Genomic DNA, 22,408 nt, shown 5'->3' with positions numbered 1-22,408 from the left:
TTATTAAAGCAGAATCAATTAAGCCTGCCTATCAAGAAATTTCCAAACAGGTAAGAAGGCTATTCAGTTATCGTTACTAGGTGAAGATATGGCAAACACACTAAATTAGTGTGCATCTGGGGCAAATCTATGAATGCTATAGGCACTGAAAAGAATTAATTAGAGGATCCATGAAGTTCTTTATAAGCGAGACATCCTTAGCTACATTGATAGATATTCATTAGGATTCTTTGGTTATTTATCCTTTCAGTAGTTTTTCACTGAACTTAATGATCAATCATTGAAAATTAGGAAAAGGTTATTTTATACTAGTATAGTCTTCCTGACTTTCTTAAACTCGGAGAGATTTTCATTGGCAGTAGGTTTCATTATGCCCTGGATTGTGTGGTTCAACAGCCTCAGCTGCCTTGTCTAAAACCGCTATACTAAATCATGATCTGGCAAATGTAAGCCCAATTCTCTACAGCATGGCGTTTGCATCCCTTAATTGACTTTGATGAAAAGGCTGGTTGAGAGCTACAGCACTGCTGCTGAACAATAACTTACACTTCACGCTCTAAGGAGATCTCTGGACCCAAATCCTGCGCCGGTGAACACTGCCCACTACCACTGACTTCATCCTGAATGAATCAAACTTCTTTTCACTGGACTCTGCTGCCTGTTTTTACTTAATGAAGTGTTGGACACGCTAAAGGAACTGAACTGAATTACATCTCAGCTAGAGTTTGGAGCCCTTTATTGATGAAAATGTTAATTTCTTTTTGTGAAGATAAAGTGTCAGCCATAATGACAGCAAAGCAATGCAGGCCTTATTCATGAAAATCCTCCGAGGGGATTTTGTTTAACACTTAATTTCTCATTCACAGCTTATGCTGGCACCCTGCCACCTGTACCTGAGGGCTCTCACACAGAAGGACGTACTGCGAGATAACCAATTACTGCGTATCAGCAGACTGGGTTGCAGCTTTCCCTGTGAACAGCCGGAGCCTCTGGGAGACGCAAGGGAACGGAAGCGACCATGGACTTCCCTAAGAGACATTTTTGACATCAGTGCCAGTGCTGAGCACTTGTATGTAATGACTTGTTTAAAAAAAGAAAAAAAAAAAAAAAATCAGGTATTTCCATACTATCCAACCCAATATTTACTGTCTGTGAACACGGCTATTATTCCAATTTGCAGATGGCTGTCCACAGATGCAGGTGGCCTGAGGGAAACATGGTTATTTCTATCACTGTAGCTTGTTTGGTATTATTCATATGGTATTATATATTGACACTAAATAGCTATTTTAAGCTCCAGTGTTCACTTTTTTTTGGTAAATTTTTTTAAAAATGGAATTACTACTTAAACCACACCAATTTTATTTAGAAAATAAACAATTGTTAGCCCAACAGAGAAGCAAGCAGCTCTGTAAGCAGCGGTACTAACAGAAACCTGGTTGCCGATGGATCTGGTTACCTCCAACAGGACAGGTGAACAGACCAGCTCCCATGAAGAACCTTGCGTCTAAAGAAGTGTGAGTGCATACCAAAATTTTGCAGTCCCTTATGGCACTTGAAAAATCACTTTCTCCCCTCTACCTAGCTGTCTGTTTTCATTAAATCTGTAGAAATGGGTTCTCTTTGAGACTTTGTCATGCTGCAAGCAGCCATTGGCTCTAAAACTGGGGAAAGCACAGAGGGCCAGTATGATTACCTAAGCCTTGGCTCTTAATGAAGACAGTCTAGAATACAAAGAAAGAAAAAACAGACTAAATAGATAATAGATTAAGCAAACAAAGGCAAATCCCAAAGGTCCAATATCATTACAGCAGCTATAGAAGCTATATAGAAGCATCCATCAGAAGCTTAAAACTAATTCTTTGTGTTGGATCCACAGAATGTGATGGGACTGCTTTTCCCAGCTCTCACCAGTGAAAGGAGGTGCCTGCCTTGAAAAGCTGCGTCGACTGAAGAGCTTGAGTTTGGGGACAGGCTGATGAAGGAAGGTGTTCCCCTCTACACTACGCTGTCTCCACGTGCCTCTGTCTCTAGCCTCATGCCTTATCGATAACCCTTGCTTTCTGCCTTCTCCCCCCAGACACACTCGCGCCGAATTTGCCAGCTCCCTGCTCACACCTTGGGCTCTTATCTATACACCCCTTGCCCCAGCACAACCCACAGGCACTGCTGTGTTGGAAAACTGGCAAGAAGTGACAGGGGTGGACATACTGTAACAAGAGGTCTTGCCAAAAGGGCTTTGATCACTTTGATGTTTACTTAGAAAAACCCAGCAGCTATATAATGGTGAGCCACAGCCACCACTTGCATAAACACTGAAAACTACACATGAATTACTATTACTGCTTTCAGTTATATATGCAATTTCCTGAGCGAATCTCCTTTCACTGAGGCTGAAAATACAAACTGCGATGCCCTGAATGCATCAAAAAGACAATCTTAGTCACGCCACGCCACAGGAAGAGTTCTGTTTTCCTCAACAACTATCTGCTTTCGTCTAAAACACATATTCTCTCTTGCAACTCAATTCCATTCTTTATTGTCCTACCTTTTTCTGTGCAACAACCTTTTAGGCACTTCGAGACTGGTACCTTCTCATTCCAACTTTATCATTTTCTCTTTAAGTTAAACCAACCCAATTCATTCAGTCTGTCTTCCTAGGACATATTTTGCAAAGCCTGGACTGTGCTCATTGCTCTCCTTCTCACTCTTTCCAGCCTGCCTGCATCTCTTTCAGAGGAACAATGTCCAGAAAAGGACCAAGGGCCTACTATGTCAGCTAGGGACATACCCACCCATAGGAAAGAGAGCAAAAAGGATTACTTCAGGTCTTGCAAACTGTACTCTTGATCGTAATTTCAGCATGTTGTTTGCCTTCTCAAGGCTTTGTTAATCCACGTTCAACTTCTTCTTTCCCTTTAATCACCAGACTTCTCCTGGAGAACTGCTGTTTAACAATTACTCTGGTTCAGGACTCATGAAGAATCTCCTCCAAGTGTAGCGCGTTGTATTTACCCTGGTTGAATTTGGTCAACATTTTTCTGCCAACGCTCTACTTTAAAACAACCATACAAATTCATACTCTGCTCTCCAAGATGCTGGCTGTCCTTTTTAGCTTTGTTGTCTGTAGATAAAGTAAATTTAGCTTTGATCTGAGCTAGTGAAAGCATCAAAGCTGGACCCAGCCCAGATACTAGTGGATACCAGCTACAACGCAACTCAAGAAAGGCTGCCCACAGAATTGAAGACTAAATCCATATACAAACCCATCTTAAGGGAGCACTACACCCATACGTACCCCTGTCCTCCATATACCCACCCCATATTCCTGTCCCTTCCCCCCTGCCAATCTCCCCCAGGAGCTCCAGTGTGAAGCATCTTGAGCACCCCACTCACTCTCTCCCCCTTCCACCAGCAGCATTGGTAGACAAGATTCAAGTACGGAAGGGGTGAGGGGAGCCGAATAGTTACCCTCTTCTCCAAGTCCAGCAAACCCCAGACAAGCATTCAGAAAATTATACATTTCAAACCAATTTGGCAGTCCAGTCAACACTGGAATGTGCATCCTGTGGGCTACATATACACATACAGGATATACACTATGGATATGTATACAGCGGCATGCGAAGAAGCATTAAAAAGGGTTTACTGTGGAAAACTGATACAAATCAATTCTGTATGGTAATATTACATATCACAATTGCTACTCCTTGATCTCTAATTCAGAAAGCTGTGAATAGCTATTTCTGTGTAACTTCAGTCTCTACAATCCTTGCACTCTGGTTTTCTCACTGCTGAGGTAAGAACACCAGGATTTTCTTCATGGGGGAGTGGGAATGTTCTGCTTCCCTGAATTTACTGTGCTCATAGGCCGAATACATTTGTGTGCTGACATACTGTGCTGATATTTCAAAAACCTGTGTTCACAGAATTTCTACTACGTTATATTTGATTCTCTGAATGCAAAAGTTTTTGAAAATGTAATCCAAGAACAATTTTATCCTTATGTAATGTAGCTTCAGGAATGTAAACTTATCTACGGGAATTGGTATTTCCTTTCATTGAAATTGATTACAAACCAGCCAGGAAATAACTGAATTGGCAGAGTTGTAGGTGCAGCAGCATTTAGATGGGAGACAGAGCAGGGAAAGTCAGAACTGACCAATACTAATAACCATTTACACTGGATGAGCCGCAGCCAGGCCAGATCCACAGGCAGCTTTGATTAGAATTTGTCCATCAGTTTCATGTCCCACAAACCACTCTATTCTTCAACAGTCAAGCCAAAATAAATGATAGAAACATCTTTGACTAAATATTTTGTTTCACATACTGAAGAGCTAATATCTGACATGCTTAAAGTAAGTTCACACAATTGAAGCTGGCCGCTGGCAAGCTGCATCTTTTTTACATGTAAACGGAAGTCTGATGAGAAATAAATGCATACTTAAAAAATAGCGATAAGCATATGAAGTCTTTGCCTTATTATTCTTGATCTGAGGCCTATTTTAAATGGCAATACAGGCTTGAATTGGTCCATCAGCAACTAAATTGACAAAAATAATAGTTTTCAACAGGCATCAGTCGTCTTCCTGCTTTAGAGCTGAACCATAGTTAGGATACTAGCAGAAAAATAATGGTTTCCTACATCCTGCACTAGTCCCAAAAAAGTGAAGTCATTCATACAAAAAGTAAGAGCTATAGCTTAAGAAATGTAACATACAATACATGTAAGAGCAGAAAAGTAAAGTATATTCATGATGAAATTGTATAATACAACTTTGGAATTACTATACATGGTCATTTTAAACTGACCTACAAATAGAACATTATTTCACTATGGTATATTCTCTATGGATTGAACATTCTACAGTGTGAGTTGAGATGTGAGAGAACTGGAAGCCATTCACAAGAAAGATGTAAAATGAGGTATGTTTATCCTTACAATCACTAGTAAAGTGCTATCTCAAAATCACCTGCTAGGTTTACATTAATTTTGCCCATTTATTGAACATATCACTAAGTTACACTACTTTCTCCCTTGAATCCCTTTCTTGAATAACTTGCACAGCTGAAAACATACCATATCTGTGATCCCAGAACTTAGCCCACACTAGGTATGGATTTTGGTCTTCTGTGCTGAACAGCAGGAGGTAAGAGATGCAGAAGGATGGGAAAAAAGGAGAACAGGCTAGAGAGCACAGGACAGCGGGTTTAAGCTATTAGTGCAACCTTAGTAACGTTTGAGCTTCCATTCAGTCGACACTTCTGCTCATGCACTACACTGCAAAATGAAGGTTAAGCTACAGATATGCAGATTTGGTAGGGTAGTATGCAGCAAAGCATCATATGGCTGACACTGAAGGTTTTTAATTTCTCTTAGGAAAAACTATGCCTGGAATGTGTTTTATTGCTTGTAGATCTTCACTAAACATGTTGCACATCTTTTTCATTAGTAACATTAAAATCAAGGGATTGATTTGTCAGCCAGCTTCCCAGACAGGACTTTCTTCTCCTCTGATCCCACCACCCCTGCAGGTCACCGGCGACGCAGTATCGGAAGCAGAACCTTGTCAACAGAAACAACCCTCAGGAAAATGAGGGAGACACTGATGAAAAAGGGGAAGGAGCAGCGACCCATGCAGCCTACCTGGTTAAAAGAACAGAGATGTCAGCTGGCTGGATGATGACAGAAACAAAACAGCATTTTGGATAGGACCATGCTGTCATTAAAACTATATAACCAAAATTCAGGACAGTATAATGTGCAAAGGAAGCAACGTTTTTAAGGCCTGTCTTCCCATGGCATACATACTTCTGCAATTCAGTCCTACTACAAGGAGAAAACCAGAGAACAGAGATCTAAGTAGCCCCTTGCCTAGTGGGTTAGTGAGCAATAGCTGTATTGCAAAGAAAGCAGACAGTACTTTTTCCTACCCAGGCATCAAACCCCAAGTAGAAAAACTATTAATCTCGGATTTAAATCTTAAGACACATGATGCTTCTGACCTTGGAGGTGGGCCATAAGTCTATGGTTAATGCACAAGTCCCTGCTGCCATCAGCTCAAACGTTTACTTTTTTCAAAAATAATTTAAAAATACACAGTATGCAGACAGCCAACATCTAACAGATTATTATTTTTTCCTAGTGTTCTGGGATTTTCTTAATGCAAGCTTTCAAAGAAAAATGTTAACAGATTCAGCAAGACACACAAGTCTCCTTAATTAACAAGCTTCCAACCTGGTAATACCTTGATCTCTAATATACGTAAACATTTTTATTCAGGCTGCTAATCACAAGGCTTAGCAGCCTTGAGCTCATTTGATGCCCTAAAATGTAAGTTCAGGAAGTTTACTGGTACCCTTGACCGGTTCATTTCTCAGGGATTTTTTTATTTATTATTATTTTAAGATAAATTGTTAAGTCTCAGATCCTGAAGTAATTTCTCATAAAGTCATCTGAAGCTACTTCTTGCAAACTATATTTTTTATATCTTGTGTTCTAGCATCTGAACTCACTGCTGAGTTTTAACAGTCCAGATTTTTGATCCTTGAAATATTCCCAACTCCAAATTCCTGAAATTAAATAACTTGTCATTACGGAGCATGATCATCTGTTTTGTTCTGTTTTGTTCGCTGTGGGACAGGGAAAGGAAGAAAGAAGAGAGGATTCAAGTGTGTTTTCAGGTATCCTCTGACCACTGGTACCTGAGTATGCTTAAATCCCCTCCTAGCATGAACTAAAACTACTTCCACTAATTGTTGGTTCCATCATTTATGTAATTTCATTACCCCTTGATTGTTTACTTGGCAGTATGTGCTATCAAAGAAACACCAAGTCAAATGTGATGCTTTTAAGCTTAGAATTTAGGAAGTTGCTCAAAATATCATTCAGTATTACTCTCCTCCAGATGACACACTCAAAACCAGATGACTACAATTAAGTGTACATCATACAACAGCTAACATGATAAACATAATAACAAGTCAGATTATTTTCTGAGAAAATATAATTAAGATGACACAAGAATATAATTTAAGTATTGCTTCCATGGTGCTATTGTGTCAGTCTTGATCTATTTGACATAATTTGTGTAAGTATATTTTAAACACCCCTGCCCCCCAGCAAAACAACTTTTATGGACTTAAGCAGTTGCTAGCCACTTCTGTTTCTAAGACTAGTAACATATTATAGCACAGAATTACCTAACCTAGACCAGATGAGCTAACTTGTGTCCTGAAAGCACTGTGGAAGCATTAGTATGGTATGTTAATGAAGCACCAGCTTGGCTATGTTGCAACCTTTAGTAATGAGCGATGGAAGCCTACGCTCTACCCTGTGTTTGCTTCCCACAGTTCATCATAATTATCTCAGTCTGATATAGATAAGATTTAATCCAATTATCTCTCATCCATTTTCTCCAGTCTGGAACAGGAAAACAGAGCCATTTGTCTATCCTTCTCTCACTGGAGGAAAAAAACACCTCAACATACTGAAAATACTGCCATCAACCTCTCTCTCTCTCTGTACTACCTTCCCAAGCTTGCTCACATACATGCTAAATAATGAGGGGTGACAGCACATACTCTATGACATCCATCATGAGGGGATCACTAGCGTTTAAAAGCAGTTAACCTGCTTCCTCATCGTAAAATTAATTCAGTGCAAGTAGCAACTGTCTACAAATCACCAGCAGCTTTTATACATTATCAGACACCTTCATATCTTGTGAATTTTGGAATGAAAGAGCACCTGTAAGTAATCTTTATGCTCCTCAGATTTATCCAAGTGTCCCAGTGAACTTGGATGGATACTGCAACCCAAGAAGGGCCCCGAGACACATGCAGTTACACAAAATTCATTTTGTTCTATCAGAGATGGAAAAGGAAAAACGTAAGTGGTAGCTCACTGAGCACCCACAAGTGTTTGCACACTGTGAAGATGGCTCTGAAGACAGGTCTACATTAACCATTTCTAAAACTTAGCAATCTGGTGTTTTTCATGATGAACACCTACTCCATAAAAAGCAACTCTGACTGTACATACATATATACAATTTAAAAAAAAATTTTTTTTTTTCATGTCTCACCTTGCAAATCTTCACATTTCCATTGCCAGGCTAGGCAAGCATTTACCATATAGTTAAGTTAAAAACTCAGTCAGTTATACAAGATACGTATTTCCACAAGGTAATGAAAACTACATTTTAAACTCTAAAAATTAATCTGTCTCCCAGATAACATCCTCTTTTGTAAGTTTCACTAAAATAATGATGTTTTATTCATACAATAGTTATGCTCAATATCAAATTATACTGTGCAAAGAGATTTTTACTTGTAACTAAATGACATCGATGAATAAGAAACCAGGAATAATCCAATTATCAGTAATACCAGCCGATGAACATTTTGATCTTTTAACTTCTCCTATATTCTTTAATAAGCTTTAAGCAAAACTAAGAGTAAAATCAGTGAAAAATGCTGATCTTAAATGATCTCTTACTATACTCTTTTGGGCCAAAAGAGTATCGGGCATTGCCACATACAGGTGTAGTTAAACCATGCTTATTTTTTCCGCCCTCACTAGTTTATTCAGTCACAGGCAATGCTGTACCAGCTGCTTCAATCCTCCAAAATTTTAAAGTAAACCAGGAATCACCAAGTAAGCAGCAGCCATGACATACCGAAGCATAATAGAGGAAATACCAATCTTACCTTCACAAACTGGGCAGCACTCCCCAGGGACTTTAACGGGATTTAGACAGCTCTGCCCGCAGGCCGTTGCAACGCAATGCGGATCTCCGTTGATGCACTGGCAGAAAGTACAGTCGTCCTCTCGCCAGCGGTCTCCATGAGCTTGGATCTGACCGTTGGCATAGCAGCCAGCAGGGTTATTTACTGGATAAACTGGGTCTGAAGTGAGAGGAATTGCAAGAGAACAAGAAGTTTTATCTTCCCTTTTACACCTAACCTTTATATATGAATAACTGCAATACCGTGATTTTATGTTACCTCGAAAGGGTTAAGTGCAGCCACTATCAAACCTTAAAAGAACCACAGCGTGGTATACAGTGATAAAATAAGATAGGTAGCAACTTAGATATTTCAATATTGAAATTTACTGTCGAAAAAGTTAAGTCAACTTATACTGAACATTCATAAATTCAGATATTTTTAATTATTTCAACTCAAATTTTGTATGCAACAAGCAGATCTAGAATGGAAAGTGTATCTACAAATGGCTGGGTTATGTTTTTTGAAGAGGCTTAATTTTTGGATTTTCTGATTTTGTTCTTCCAAACAAAATGGATCTTAGATCTACTGATCCATATTTGTACCAACTTAACAAATTCTGAGGGGAACTGAAAACACCTCAATGAACCACTGAAATGAGTCCTGTCAGCATCGCACCACTATTTTATAGACGAGACCTCTGGCACATTTCCTGCTGGAACAATGAATCTGCCTTAAGCTACACCTCATCACAGTTTTGGAGATATACTAGTTTTCCTGGACAGATTATCTGGCTCAGTTTTCAATTTCATTTCAGTTGGAGCTTTTTACCCTTAAAAGCTACAAGGCCCATTTACCTGCTAGCAATCAAATTAAGACTCAGGTATTTACATAACAGAATTTGGGGGGATATATTTTACATAAGATTTCTCCTCAGGTTTCATGCAAATAAATAATGCACCTCTGTATATGCTAATTCATGACTTGAAATAAAGGCATCTTTTACCCTTCGGAAAGAACATGTTTTACTCTTCAGAAATGCAGTAAGCGACACTGATATTAATAGTAAAAATATATGCATTACGTGAATGTATGCAACTTACCATGGTGGCTAATAAAAAGATAACCGTTAGACTCAAAAACTAAGTATCTGAGAATGTACAGTAATCAAAGCAAGCAATAATACAAGTTACATATTAAAGCAAATTCAATATATTAAAAACAATCAATACAGCTAAAAGCATTGTTTTTAGCAGACAAAGAAGCACGTGTCATTTACCCATAAGTCAATTTTCAGAAAGCGTTAGGTTTGAAGGATTTGGGAGAAAAGAGATGTCCTATATAAAGGGGGGTGTGGGGGGGGTGTGGAAAGAAAAAGGACTCTCTGAAGTTTCATCAATCCCCTTTGGAAGGAAGGCAATCCATGTTAAGTGTAGATAAAACCAGTAGCAGTGCTAATAGCTGTTGTCTCACTATAAGCCATTGTATCAGGTAGTTTATGACACTATCAAACTCTGAACATTCAGAGTGAAACTGCGCTCAACTTCTACCTCTACCTGGCATTCACTCCCATCCTGAATTTTAGTGATAGTCCCAATTTTAGCAAAATGGGTTAAGCCAACATAAAAAACAGGTGTTTGGGAAAATAAGACATTTAAAAATTAAGATGTTTCCTAATCTCTTAACTTAGCACCTTTTTTGTTCTAGGATTAGCTTGCATCTGTAATTAACTGTTTTGACCTAGCCCAAAATCAAATCATACACAAAGAAATGAAGTTAATTTTATCAGTCAACTCACGTATGGGATTCTGATTGACACAGGAATACACAGAAAGCACAGAAAAGCCATGTAAGACTCGCGTTATTTGCAATAGTCTTTTATGTGAGTCAAAGCACAAAGTTCCTGGTACTCTTAAAAGGTCAGTAGTATTTAAAGCTATAAACTGAGCCCAGCAAATTACAATTCCTGATGCTGAGGAACCCTACAGGACTTTCAGAAAAGTCTTCCTGGAGCTAAGGCAAAAAGGGCTTGTGCCTGTACTACACAATGCACAGGAAATTTACCATTTGCCATTTTAAAATTATTGCAGAAAAGAAGCAAGCATTATATTTCTTTATATTTCTATCATCAAGAAAACATTAGTAGGAAAAAATTAATCACTTTGAAAATCAGTCATAAAATAATCAAATAGAGAACAGGTAGAAAAAAATGCCACCTCTTCACCAACTAGAAAAGCATGAATGGGTGGGCTGTTAAGTATACATTCTGCTCATTTAAAAGACTTACTTTGTCAATTTAGGTGTCACTTAACATAACCTGAGTTATTAAGAAAGGGACCAGAGCTTTCTTTTTTCTTTTTAAATATTTAAAGGAACCAGGAAAATAAACAACATATATCTTGCTATCCAATCATTCAAAAGTGAGAAATCAGATATCCTTGATCATAGAATCATAGAATAGTTTGGGTTGGAAGGGATCTTTAAAGGTCATCTAGTCCAACCCCCCTGCCGTGGGCAGGGACATCTTCAACTAGATCAGGTTGCTCAGAGCCCCGTCCAACCTGGCCTTGAAGGTTTCCAGGGATGGGGCATCCACCACCTCTCTGGACAACTTGTGCCAGTGCTTCACCACCCTCAGCGCAAAATTTTCTTCCTTATATGTAGTCTAAATATACCCTCTTTCAGTTTAAAACCATTACCATTGTCCTATCGCACAGGCCCTGCTAAAAAGTTTGTCCCCATCTTTCTTATAAGCCCCCTTGAAGTACTGAAAGGCCGCAATAAGGTCTCCCCAGAGCCTTCTCTTCTCCAGGCTGAACAACCCCAACTCTCAACCTTTCTTCATAGGAGAGGTGTTCCATCCCACTGATCATTTTCGTGACCCTCCTCTGGACCCGCTCCAACAGGTCCGTGTCTTTCCTGTGCTGAGGGCTCCAGAGCTGGAGGCAGTACTCCAGGTGGGGTCTCACCAGAGCAGAGTAGAGGGGCAGAATCACCTCCCTCGACCTGCTGGCTTGATTTAGTGCTACAAGCCCTATCAGAAAAGCATGCAACAGAAACAAGCAAGTCAAACAGCACTGGATGATTTGATAAAAGACTCTGTAACTTGGCATCTCAGTCAGCTCAGCAGAAAATATATCACAGCCATTACTTGGAAAAGGTTGTACTCAATCATTATAAGTCATTATCCATTTTATTCTATCTACTAAGGACCTGTCTTAAGAAGAAATTTCACCAACTCAATCCCAAAATGAAATGTTAACGGGTTTTCTTAATAGTCTGATTTAAAGGTGGCAAAAATGGAAAAATCAGCTTTTAACACTGTATGATGATATGGCAGTACAATTTATTGATAAATCATAAGACAGCTGAGTATTTAAACCACCAAAGAGGATGAAGGACATATCTAGAACTGTAAGTCCAATGTGGAAAATCAGCATCCACATCTGAGTATGACAGAGCTGATACAGACAGCCCAGATATAGCAGATATATAGATACATTGTTTATGTATCTATATACATTGTCATAATGATTTCATAATGCCAAACCTCAGAATATTCACATATGTAAAAAATAGTAATTATAGGAAAAAACAACAGATTTCACATATTCTATAAAGTCAGCAGCTCATACAGCAATTTCTTCAGGAGTGGATCTATACTTCCTCAGGAAGAGTTTCACCTCATCAGATATGCCTTCTCTAAACTTTTTCAATCTGTCATTAAATGATGATATAGTACTGAATCTTTTTTCCCCCACAGCTTGAAGGCTCTTAAAAGCATAGGCACAACTGTACCAGGAAAGACCAAGATGACTAGCATCCTGTCTCCAACTATAGTCAATAATGAATGTCTAGACCAGATCTTAAACACAGGGCAAGCATGGACTGGTATCTCTTCAGAATACTTAAGCCTACAGCATTTGTATTTCAACTTCTCTACATGTGAACACCATGTATCAACCTACCTGATATGAACTGATACACTAAAATATATAAAAATACAAATACTCTTTAAAGAACGACTTCCTATTTCCTACCTTACCCACTCTGATATTTCATTATCCAGATTTTGTTTTTTTAAATCTCTGAAGAAGTTTTCAATAGTTTGTAACAAAACAAGCCACCAAAACATTATCCTTCACTAGATCCTGTGCTGATTGAGAAGGTCCAACTCTTACAGCTGCCTCTTTTAGACTCATTTTTATGAGGTTCTTTACTTTCATAATTCCCTGTTTGGAACGAAGCACAACTATAATGGACCATTTGGCTTATTTGCTCCTGCAAGGAGCTACAGGAATACTGAAATTAAGTACACTACAAAGCATCTGAAAGTGACATTAACAATTAGATTCCCCTCCTCTTAGGAGGAGACTTGAGATTTCCAGCTTATTTTGCTTATTGGGAAGTCATTCCTAAGTTCACATTTAAACACAGGGACCAGAAGTGCTTCACAGGCCTTTGTCTATGTCGTGGCCGTAACCTGACCGCAGTGGGGCAAGACCCAAGTGCAGAGTGCCAGCCCCATCTCCCTCCGCTGGAATCCTGGTTGTATTCTGGCAGAAGACGCGTCAAATATTTTGTAGTGTAAGCAAGAGGGTCAGCATGAAATTTCCCACAGAATCCTTTTTAGGAGGACTGCAGGCCTAGCAACCAGAGGAGAAGGCTGTCAAATAGGGCAAAAGAGGAAAAGAAAAACGTTGAAGTCAGATTACTGCCCTGTTTCTTTGCCATAATTGTAGAAAAGAGAAGGTGTATATACTGCTCTAGCTGAACAGAACAAGACTGGAAGAAGCAGGCTGCAAAGCAATGGAAACGTGCCTTAGGGCCACCACTGCTGCTTTGGAGAAGCCTGTCTAAATACCTGGTGCAGAAATTAGGAACAGTTTCTTATGTCCTTTGGGAAGAAGGTCCCCCAAAAAGTACCGCACACTTGACCATGTCTGAGGAAGTTCTGATGCAGAAGGGAAAGGAAACCCAAAGAAATCTATATAAAAAGGGCAGAGCATCAACATCAGAGAAGCACTGCAAGAAACAGGACAGCACACTCAGACACAGCAAAAATGTAGAAATAAACTGAATTAAGGAGGAACCTGAAAACTTTAGAAGAACAAAATAAAGCACTTGTTTGCTCATTTGCATTGAAAAAGCAAATTAAAAAAAGCAGCAGAATTAATAAGCAAACAGGATTAGAAAGACACTGTACCTTCACACACTGGGCAGCACTCTCCTTCTGGCACATAATACCTGTCGCAGTGTAGCTCACCACACTGGGCAGAGAAACAAATAGAGACTCCACCTTGGCATCGACAGAAACGACAAGCATCCATTCGAAACATGTCTCCATCATAATATTCCATGCTGTTAAATATGCAAGTTGGCTTCACTTCTGAAAGAAGAATTGGGGGGGGGGGGGGGGAGGGGGGAAGAGGGGGGAGAAGAATGTATTTTACAGATATTGATAAACGGGAAATAGTTAAACTCATGTTGTTACTGACAAAAACAGATATCAAGAGACAGCTGATTTTTCTTTCATTTTTTAAACTGAAATAGTATTTATTTTTTTAAGAACATGGTATATTTTATTGGCTGTTTCAACAATGGAAGAAAATAAAATGCTATTCAAAATGACTTCCAGAGCAATTCTTTACAATTAAAAAGTCTCCATGTTAAAAATTAAAATACTGAAGGAAGGTTAAGGCACTGCTATTTCTTCATAGGTGTTAAATATTTCTCATTCTGGATGACCCAGAAGCTATTTCAAATTTCAGCACATGAAGCAATAGATTTTTCTGCTTTAAGGAGAGAGTTTCTGATGTTTCTTAAGTGTAACCTTCCTTTCTGTAGGACTCAGTACACAGGTGGATAAATTGCACTAAAGCTGTACAATCCATAGGGGTATGTTTAAAAAAAACCCAACAAACGATTTCATGACTGCATGATCTGTTATGCAGAACTGAATACTTCTCAGTTCAAGCAACCTGGAGCTGTACTAGTCAGCTCACATCTATACTCCCCACAGAAAATAACCTCAATTGTAATAAATTATGTGATCACTTTAGTGTTTTAAAAACACAAGACGACTATTTCTTGTATGCCTCCATCTACAGCAGAGCCCTAACGCGTAATTAAATCCAAACTTTGTGGGAAACTAAAAGCCTCTGAAAATTCCTAAGTATTTTGGGAAGGACATTACCTAGTTCCTTCATTAGCATTAAAAAGAAAAAAAAGATGCTAAAGATAGTTTTGTTAAACCAGTGAAACAGTTTGCAGATTTAACCACCTTTTTTTAATTATTTTTTTTTTTTAATACTGAAGAGGTTTGGTTCCAGATTATGAAGCAGATCCACACATCATGAATACATCATAAGGTCTCCTTAGGGCTTTTGACCTTGCAGTTACCCCACACATACGAACCTTCCTCCACCTCCACCACCTATTGCCAGCAGAGCGTATTCTGTTCAACCAGCCTAACTGACACACACACAACACTGTGCAGCTCCACAGCCCAGGGCTGAATCATTGTGACTCAAGACACTGTAGAAGAAATACTCCAAATTTATGTTCAACTATAATACACCACATTAGTCATTAGGAAATCATGACTTCACAGTCTCATCATTACATTACTCAATGACTTAAGCCTCCTCCCTTTTCCCCACTTCACAATAAACTTTTTGGCCTTCTATGACAGTAGCCCAAGATACCTGAAAACAGCTACCTGAAGTAAAACAATATCTAGTAAACAGATGTATTTTTTTCAGAAGCTACGAATCTAGCAGTCTCAAAAGCCAAAGGTTCTGCAAACAGGAAGCTATTTATTTCAACAACAAAGTCAAAATTAAAAACATTACCAAACTGTAGATAAAACCATCACATTTCATTACATCTGAAATAAACATAGCAAAGGAAAGAAAGGACAATCGCCTATGTTGCTGATTTCTGTAGAATACATGGAAAAGACTATTTACTTACATGTGTACTGCCTCACCACATAGTGCTGAAAACTGTGCCCACTTTGTGGCCAGGTGATTTTTCTTTTTTGGTTAGCGCTCAATCTCACATGGGACATGAAAAATAATCTAAATGAAAACTCAGGATCTGCAGATTCCTTTCCACCCACCCCAATCCTCTTACTTTTGGGGGCTAAAAACTTTTCATCTGAGTTGCTCTTGACAATGATACGGGTTTTCTTTAAAACTCTAAAGCATTTCAGGGACTCTAGTATTTCTTTCCACGTACGCTTATACTGAGCTCCAGCCTCGAGTTATTTAATATGATTGTAAAGCATTAGAATTGAAACTTGGAAGTGTCCTGAGCAATGTTTGATTTTTATATGCCTGTTCTGTCTTCAAGGCATAATGTAGAAAGCAGCATAAAAAAAAAAAAAAAAAAAAGAGGAGGAAATACCACTGTGTCCGGGAAAACAGCTATGACCTCATTAGAAAGCAATTCACATAAACAAACACTTGAGAAATATTTCAAGTTTATGTAGCTCAAGCTGTTAGTCTAAAAACCTTCTCAAAAAGGAAAAAGTGCCAACACAACTCAAAAGGCCTTTAATCCATTTGCTTCTGACTTTACTGTTTTGATTGCAGCTTTCCAGATTTTTACTGATCCCCCCACCCCCCCCGAAACAGTAGATCTGAATTCCTGCCTAGTTAGAAGTAGAAACATCATCTTCCATGAATTATCATTAATTTTTAAAATGTCCAAACAAGACCAAGCAAGGAACTGTAAATCCTGAAAGGAAACAGTATGGTTTATTCCTACAATGAAAACCACCATAGAATTTCACTATACATATATTTTTACTTCCAGATTTATGGTAGTGTATACATACATACTAAACTATTGACCTAAGCCTATACATCCAGCTATGAGACAAAGATTACTTTTGTTAGAACCATATGCAAGACTGTAGTCTTAAGACTCAGTCAAGCCAAAACAAGCACTAAACAAAGAACTCTAGCTTTAGATACTCATAAAATGGAAGCCTAATGAAAGAGTGAGCACCACGCCGTGGAATTGTAATGATGCATTTCTTCCACCGTGATATGCTGGAAGATTCTCTCAGTTCCTTCTTTTTTTCAAAAAAAGTGCTAATTTTATTGCCTTACTGATCTACATGTGGCAGCTACAAAGGAGTGAAAGAACATAAAGCTAACATTAAATAAATGCATCATTTCCTAAAGGCCAGTAACCATGAATTCATTATTCTGCCAATAAAGAGAATACTACAGGTAGAATTCTTCAAGTACCAAAGCTTCGCTGCGCGACAAAGTAATTTAGAATCAAAGAATCACAGAATAGTTTGGGTTGGAAGGGACCTCTAAAGGTCATCTAGTCCAACCCCCCTGCCGTGGGCAGGGACATCTTCAACTAGATCAGGTTGCTCAGAGCCCCGTCCAACCTGGCCTTGAAGGTTTCCAGGGATGGGGCATCCACCACCTCTCTGGGCAACCTGTTGCAGAGTTTCACCACCCTCAACGTAAAAAATTTCTTCCTTACATCTTATATCAATTTAAATTGACTGAACTTCATAGCACAAGGCACTTCAATGTATCCAAAACCCGAAATCCCTTTTCTGATGCAGACTACCACAACGAAACAGCGGGCATGAGACAGACACCCAGGCCATGGATTTGTGAACATGGATTCAGTGTCTGCCAGCTATCAGATAACCCAGTAATACAAGACGGATCCAGACCAAGCACAGACATGCAACTGCCCATCTGTGAAAGGAGCCAGGACAGAGCGGGAGGTGCCCAGAACAATGCAGAGTTTATACTGGCTGTGGAAGGACAGATGATATCACATCTCTGCTCCTATATAAAGTTAAGCATGACTAAGAGACTGGACTTGATTTGGCATTAAAGTTCCTGCCACAGAGTTAAATGAGAAATAGTTCTGGCACAAATTTAGCTCTACAGATCTCACAGCCACAGCCTTTCCATTCTGGGAGCGAGAGCCGTAAAAGTCAGCGTGGCAGCGAACCACACAGCCTCACACTACACAGACACAACCCGTGCTTATTTCTTAAGACCTTTATCTCCAATCTGAACACAATCTGTTTTATCAAATCAGTTTTCTAAGGTATTTTACCTTATACTTTTAAATCTAATTAAATACAGTTCTATTGGGCGAACTAGCCCAAAATAAAACTTCTGTTATTGAGATTTCTGTAGTTTCCCAATACTTGTGGTTTTCTTTGATTAGAGTCACGGAACAGCTCAGAAACACATGCAAGTTTGGCAATCCACCCCTTGCGAGGCAGCAATTCTGCACACGGTTATGCCGAGCACATGAGATGCTTCAGGCATCAGCTGTCTGTAGGCAAGTTTGGGCATTTTCTTTTGTAGTATCAGAAATTCCAGCCCTCCTGAAGCGGAAGCGAGATTCAAAACAATTTTCTGTTGTTTACAGGATTAAAAGGTTCGTGATTCCAGCACTTCGGACATTCCTTCAGCGTACAGAAGGATTTGTACCAGACTCTTGGAAGGAACCGGGACAAGTGCTGTGAACTTTCAATTAAATGAAAGGGAAGGAAACTGATAAACTTGAATCCTGTGGCTGTATACAGAAAAACTTTCCAGTTTCAAAAGCTGTGCTGATAGGGAGTTTAAAAAAAGAGAAGGATGCATTTCATTGGAATTAGCCTGTAACAATGTTAAAGGACAACACACTGTATGCTTTTGTTTCCTTGCAAATATACATAAACAAGCCAGGTAGGAAAAAAAAAATATTTGAGTTCTTACTCTTCAGATTGTACTGCTTAATGCAGTGTATTCTCTATTAACACAATTGCAGGACCATTCTGAAAGTCCTTTGGTCCTACATCTTCTAAAAAGGTCATCCAGAAACAGAGAGATCAGAATTAAAACAAACCTGTAACTATTATTTGTAAATCAATGCAATTATTTATGCATGTGCTTATACAATTATTTATATGTACTTGCACAGCTTGAAGGAAAGAAACGTTATTTTGTTGCACCTGTGGTCTGTAAAAGATATTAAAAGATACTTGGGACATTGAGGAAAATCAAATTCAGCAATTCACCTTTAAAACAAAAATGGAAATAATCAGATTTTTATAATAAGGTTTCTAGCAGAGAAAGTCCATATCATCACATTAGAGACCACTTTTATATCCAGCTGCCACAATCTATATACAGTACCAACTTTCAACAACAGTTTTAAAAATCTTCTGTCCACCCCAGCAGCAGATCCCAATCCAGTTATCTTTAGGCAGCTTCAGAAGACAGCTCTTGCGTAGGTTGATATACGTGTCTTTTTTACATACTGTAGACAAGACTGCGAGGTGTTCCCCATAGAGACAGAAGACTTATTTCCAAGTCACTGCATTGGATGGAGGTTGCATCACGGAAAAGAGCAGGGAAAGATCCCCCAACAGAATCAGCTCTACCTAATACATCCCTGGCTTAATCTTTTCTTTAAAACCACCGGTAATGGAGAAACTGCAACCTGCCTATTAAACAGTTCCACAGTTTTAACTACTGTAACTAAGCTCAACTCACAGCAAGGGTAATACAGGTTAGACAGAAACAGCAAACAAACAGAAAGGAAGTTTTCCAAGTTTCATTACTTTTCCCATCTTTAAGGTTTATGTCCTACTGTTTTTTACCTTCCTCCAATGTGCAAATTTGTTGCTACAAGGGCTCATCCTGGGCGTCCCCGCCTCCATCCTCTCTTACAGATAAAATGCACACATTTCTTTCAATTTTTTTTTTCTTCATCAGGTCATGCTTTTCAGTGTTTTGATTGTTTCTGTGGCTTTCCTGTAGGCTATCCCCCTTTTGTCTACACCTGCTTCTGGAAATTAAGCCGTGCTACTTTTTAAACATTCTGCAGTAGGTTACAGCCCTACCACAGAAAACCACCAGGACAGCCAAAGGAGGAGCCGGGGCCACCAAGGGCCATGGCTGTGCTCTAAAACCCCCAAACAGTGACAGATTTTCTCAGTAAAACCGCCAAGCAATTCTTGGAAGCAAGCCATGTTCTTCATAACAGAGGAATGCGTTTAAATCCCAGTAGTCTCTGTCAGTCTATCACAGGAGAAAATACATGCTGTGATCAGTTTAGCCCTAGGCATGTTACCAGGACACAGGCATCTGAAACAACCTCAGCACCACTAAAAGGTACTGGCACAGCCCATTATTCATTGCCAGTACATCTGTGATAAGCAGATGAGAGAACTTCTCTCATCTGTGCATGAGAGAAGTTAAAAACTGCAGGAAGAAAATCCCCAAACCTGTAACACAAGGCTGTGGTTTGGCATTGTAACAGGTCTAACCATTTCTTCCATTCCTTGAGAAAAATATTTAATTCTAACCTTGTCCTCCAAAACGTTGGCAACCTTGTCCAAGTATAAGCATCTGGAAATATCAGAGTCAGAACATTACTGAAAACATTAGCTTACCAAGAAAATGCACTTTGGCAAAAACACTACTACTTCACCAAAGTAAATACTAAAAGTATTGACTTTATTTTTTTTTAAACTTTTAAAACCAGACAGAACTGCACCATCTGGCATCTAATATTCTTTGTATATGACATACCATCAGTTCCACAGAACCTATCTAGCATCTTGTTTTTCATTAACTGGTATGAAAGAAAGAAGTGAGTTAAATAACGTAAGGACAAAGTCTGAAACTCTACTACCCATTGACCAACCCTTCCACTCACAGTGAACCACTGTAAAAGCTTTGAGTTTGGTTTCACATCCAGCTGTCGTCCTGACAATTGCTACCCCTCCCTCTTTTATTTATTTATATTTTGTTTATATGCATCTACAGACTGAATATTTTTACCAGGAATTTTGGGTTGACTGGCCTTTTGACTGGCCTTCAGTTTTCTGCATCCTCCCTTCCCTCCTGTTTTAAATGTAACTGGTAATGACTTGCATTGTTTCAGATACTTTTCCCAATTTGACTATGGTGCGTATAATCCAGGTCCAGAGGATCTAAAACATCTGACTTGGTTTGGCAGACTGATGTACTTTGTCACTATACTAGACCACATTCTCACACTGCTGTGGCTGGTGATTAGCCGTAATTTTCAAATACTGTTCAAATGTTCTCACTGAAGAAAAAACAAGCAAACCCAGAAACCAAACCCCCACTCCACAACTACTAAATCTCTCTACCTTTTTGGCATCAGATTATCTTCCTTTAATATTAAACTTCCTTTTATTACTTACCAAACAGTTCATTATCTTTTGCCCCTCATAAGCTGCATTTTGCATCTTGTTATTTTTAAGCAGGTGTCTATTTAAAGTCCACGACAAAATTCGGTGGGTTTGGATGCCCAGAGAGAAATATGCAGTAATGTTTAATTAGGATCAGGACTATATTCAGTTCTCTGCTCTGGGACAGACTGTTACCTTGGTCAACTCCTTATTTCTTAACAGCACATGGAAAATAAGTTTAATGACAGTGTAATATAAGTTCTGTCAGGATTAGTGCAATAAATAATGGGAACTCCGTGGTAATTAGCTGGTGTCTCTGAGCTCCAGCTCATTCTTCCCTCTTTAGTGAAGATTTTCCTTGCTGACCCGATATTCCCCATCAAATCCCTTCAGTACTCATTGATGCTCCCTTTAGAAACAGGTGATTCTTATTTCCCTTTAGAAATAGTGGAATCACCTTTATCCTTTTCCACACCATGAGCTTAATAATGGAACTGCAATTGCTGTGAGGAGTAAGTGCATCAACAGGTGACAAGAAGTGTGACTGAAGAGGGATTTTAATCTCTGCTCCAATGCAGTACCACTGTATAGAGATGCAAGCCTGAAGAAAGCCAGGAGGCACAGAGAAAAGAGAAATGCCTCATTTATGTCAGTGGTATCTTCTCAAATAAGGAAAAAAAATTACAGAAGCAGTTACAAAACACAGTTTATGTGTCACGTCAAGTGAATGAGCTTGATGATTTAGGAGATCACTTCTATACCACCATGTGATCATCAGCACAGCCTGAAACAGCAGTATAGAAAGGGTCACTGTCTTAAGTCCCAGGGGAAGTTGTCATCCTTTCTTCCCTGGATCAATGCCAGTTATTTTTGTGCATGCACCAGGTACTCTCATTGTCAATGGACAGGGCAACGAAAGTCCACACCTCACCTCTGGGGGAAAGGGACATGAAGTGGGGGTCCAGAGCCACTCCTGGCAAGGACGGACTCTCAAATCACAGCTAGTACGTGGCCGTGGCAGAAAGCAGCCCGGTCCCCTCAACCCTGGACCACATGGACACGTTAACAAGGACCACTCTCACGCATGCAATTTACTATCTTTCATAAAGCAATCAGAGACCCTTTTAAAATACCGGTTGTATTCAAGTAAACTTACTGAGAAGTGGAAGCTCTGACTGACAGAAGGAAGCAGCTGCAGAATGCTTGGTAATTGCTCTCTCAAATTTCTAAGGCACAGCTTGCAGTCAGTATGTGCTTTAGGGCAACTTACATTCAAGAGACCCGTGCATCAATACCTAATTAGAGAACAGGCAAGTTTGGATACTCTCTTGTTTCCAAACACTTCCACTCTTGCTGCACGTGCAGCTTTCAATCTCTTTAGATTCACTTGTTGATGCTTGTTATTTAATGCTGAATCATTTTTTTTTTTCCTTACAAGCTCTCCCATGAGAAAAGGCAGCACACCAG

The 22,408-nt window shown here is 39.2% G+C and overlaps 1 protein-coding gene across 2 annotated transcripts in view; it reads right to left on the bottom strand.

Moving 5' to 3' along the window:
* Positions 1-22,408, bottom strand: part of CRIM1 (cysteine rich transmembrane BMP regulator 1) — a 201,098-nt gene that overhangs the window by 56,198 nt on the left and 122,492 nt on the right. For both annotated transcript variants that reach the window (XM_076334241.1, XM_076334242.1), the window contains 2 exons: positions 13,940-14,122; positions 8,716-8,913 (listed from right to left, as the gene is read on the bottom strand). In XM_076334241.1, the coding sequence (XP_076190356.1) occupies positions 8,716-8,913; positions 13,940-14,122 (381 nt within the window). The remainder of the gene's footprint in view (positions 1-8,715; positions 8,914-13,939; positions 14,123-22,408) is intronic.

Source organism: Aptenodytes patagonicus, chromosome 3 (genome assembly GCF_965638725.1).
Source record: "Aptenodytes patagonicus chromosome 3, bAptPat1.pri.cur, whole genome shotgun sequence".
Classification (NCBI taxonomy): domain Eukaryota; kingdom Metazoa; phylum Chordata; class Aves; order Sphenisciformes; family Spheniscidae; genus Aptenodytes; species Aptenodytes patagonicus.
The sequence above is the reverse complement of the archived record's forward strand: the minus strand, read 5'-3'. Positions and strand labels throughout refer to the sequence as shown.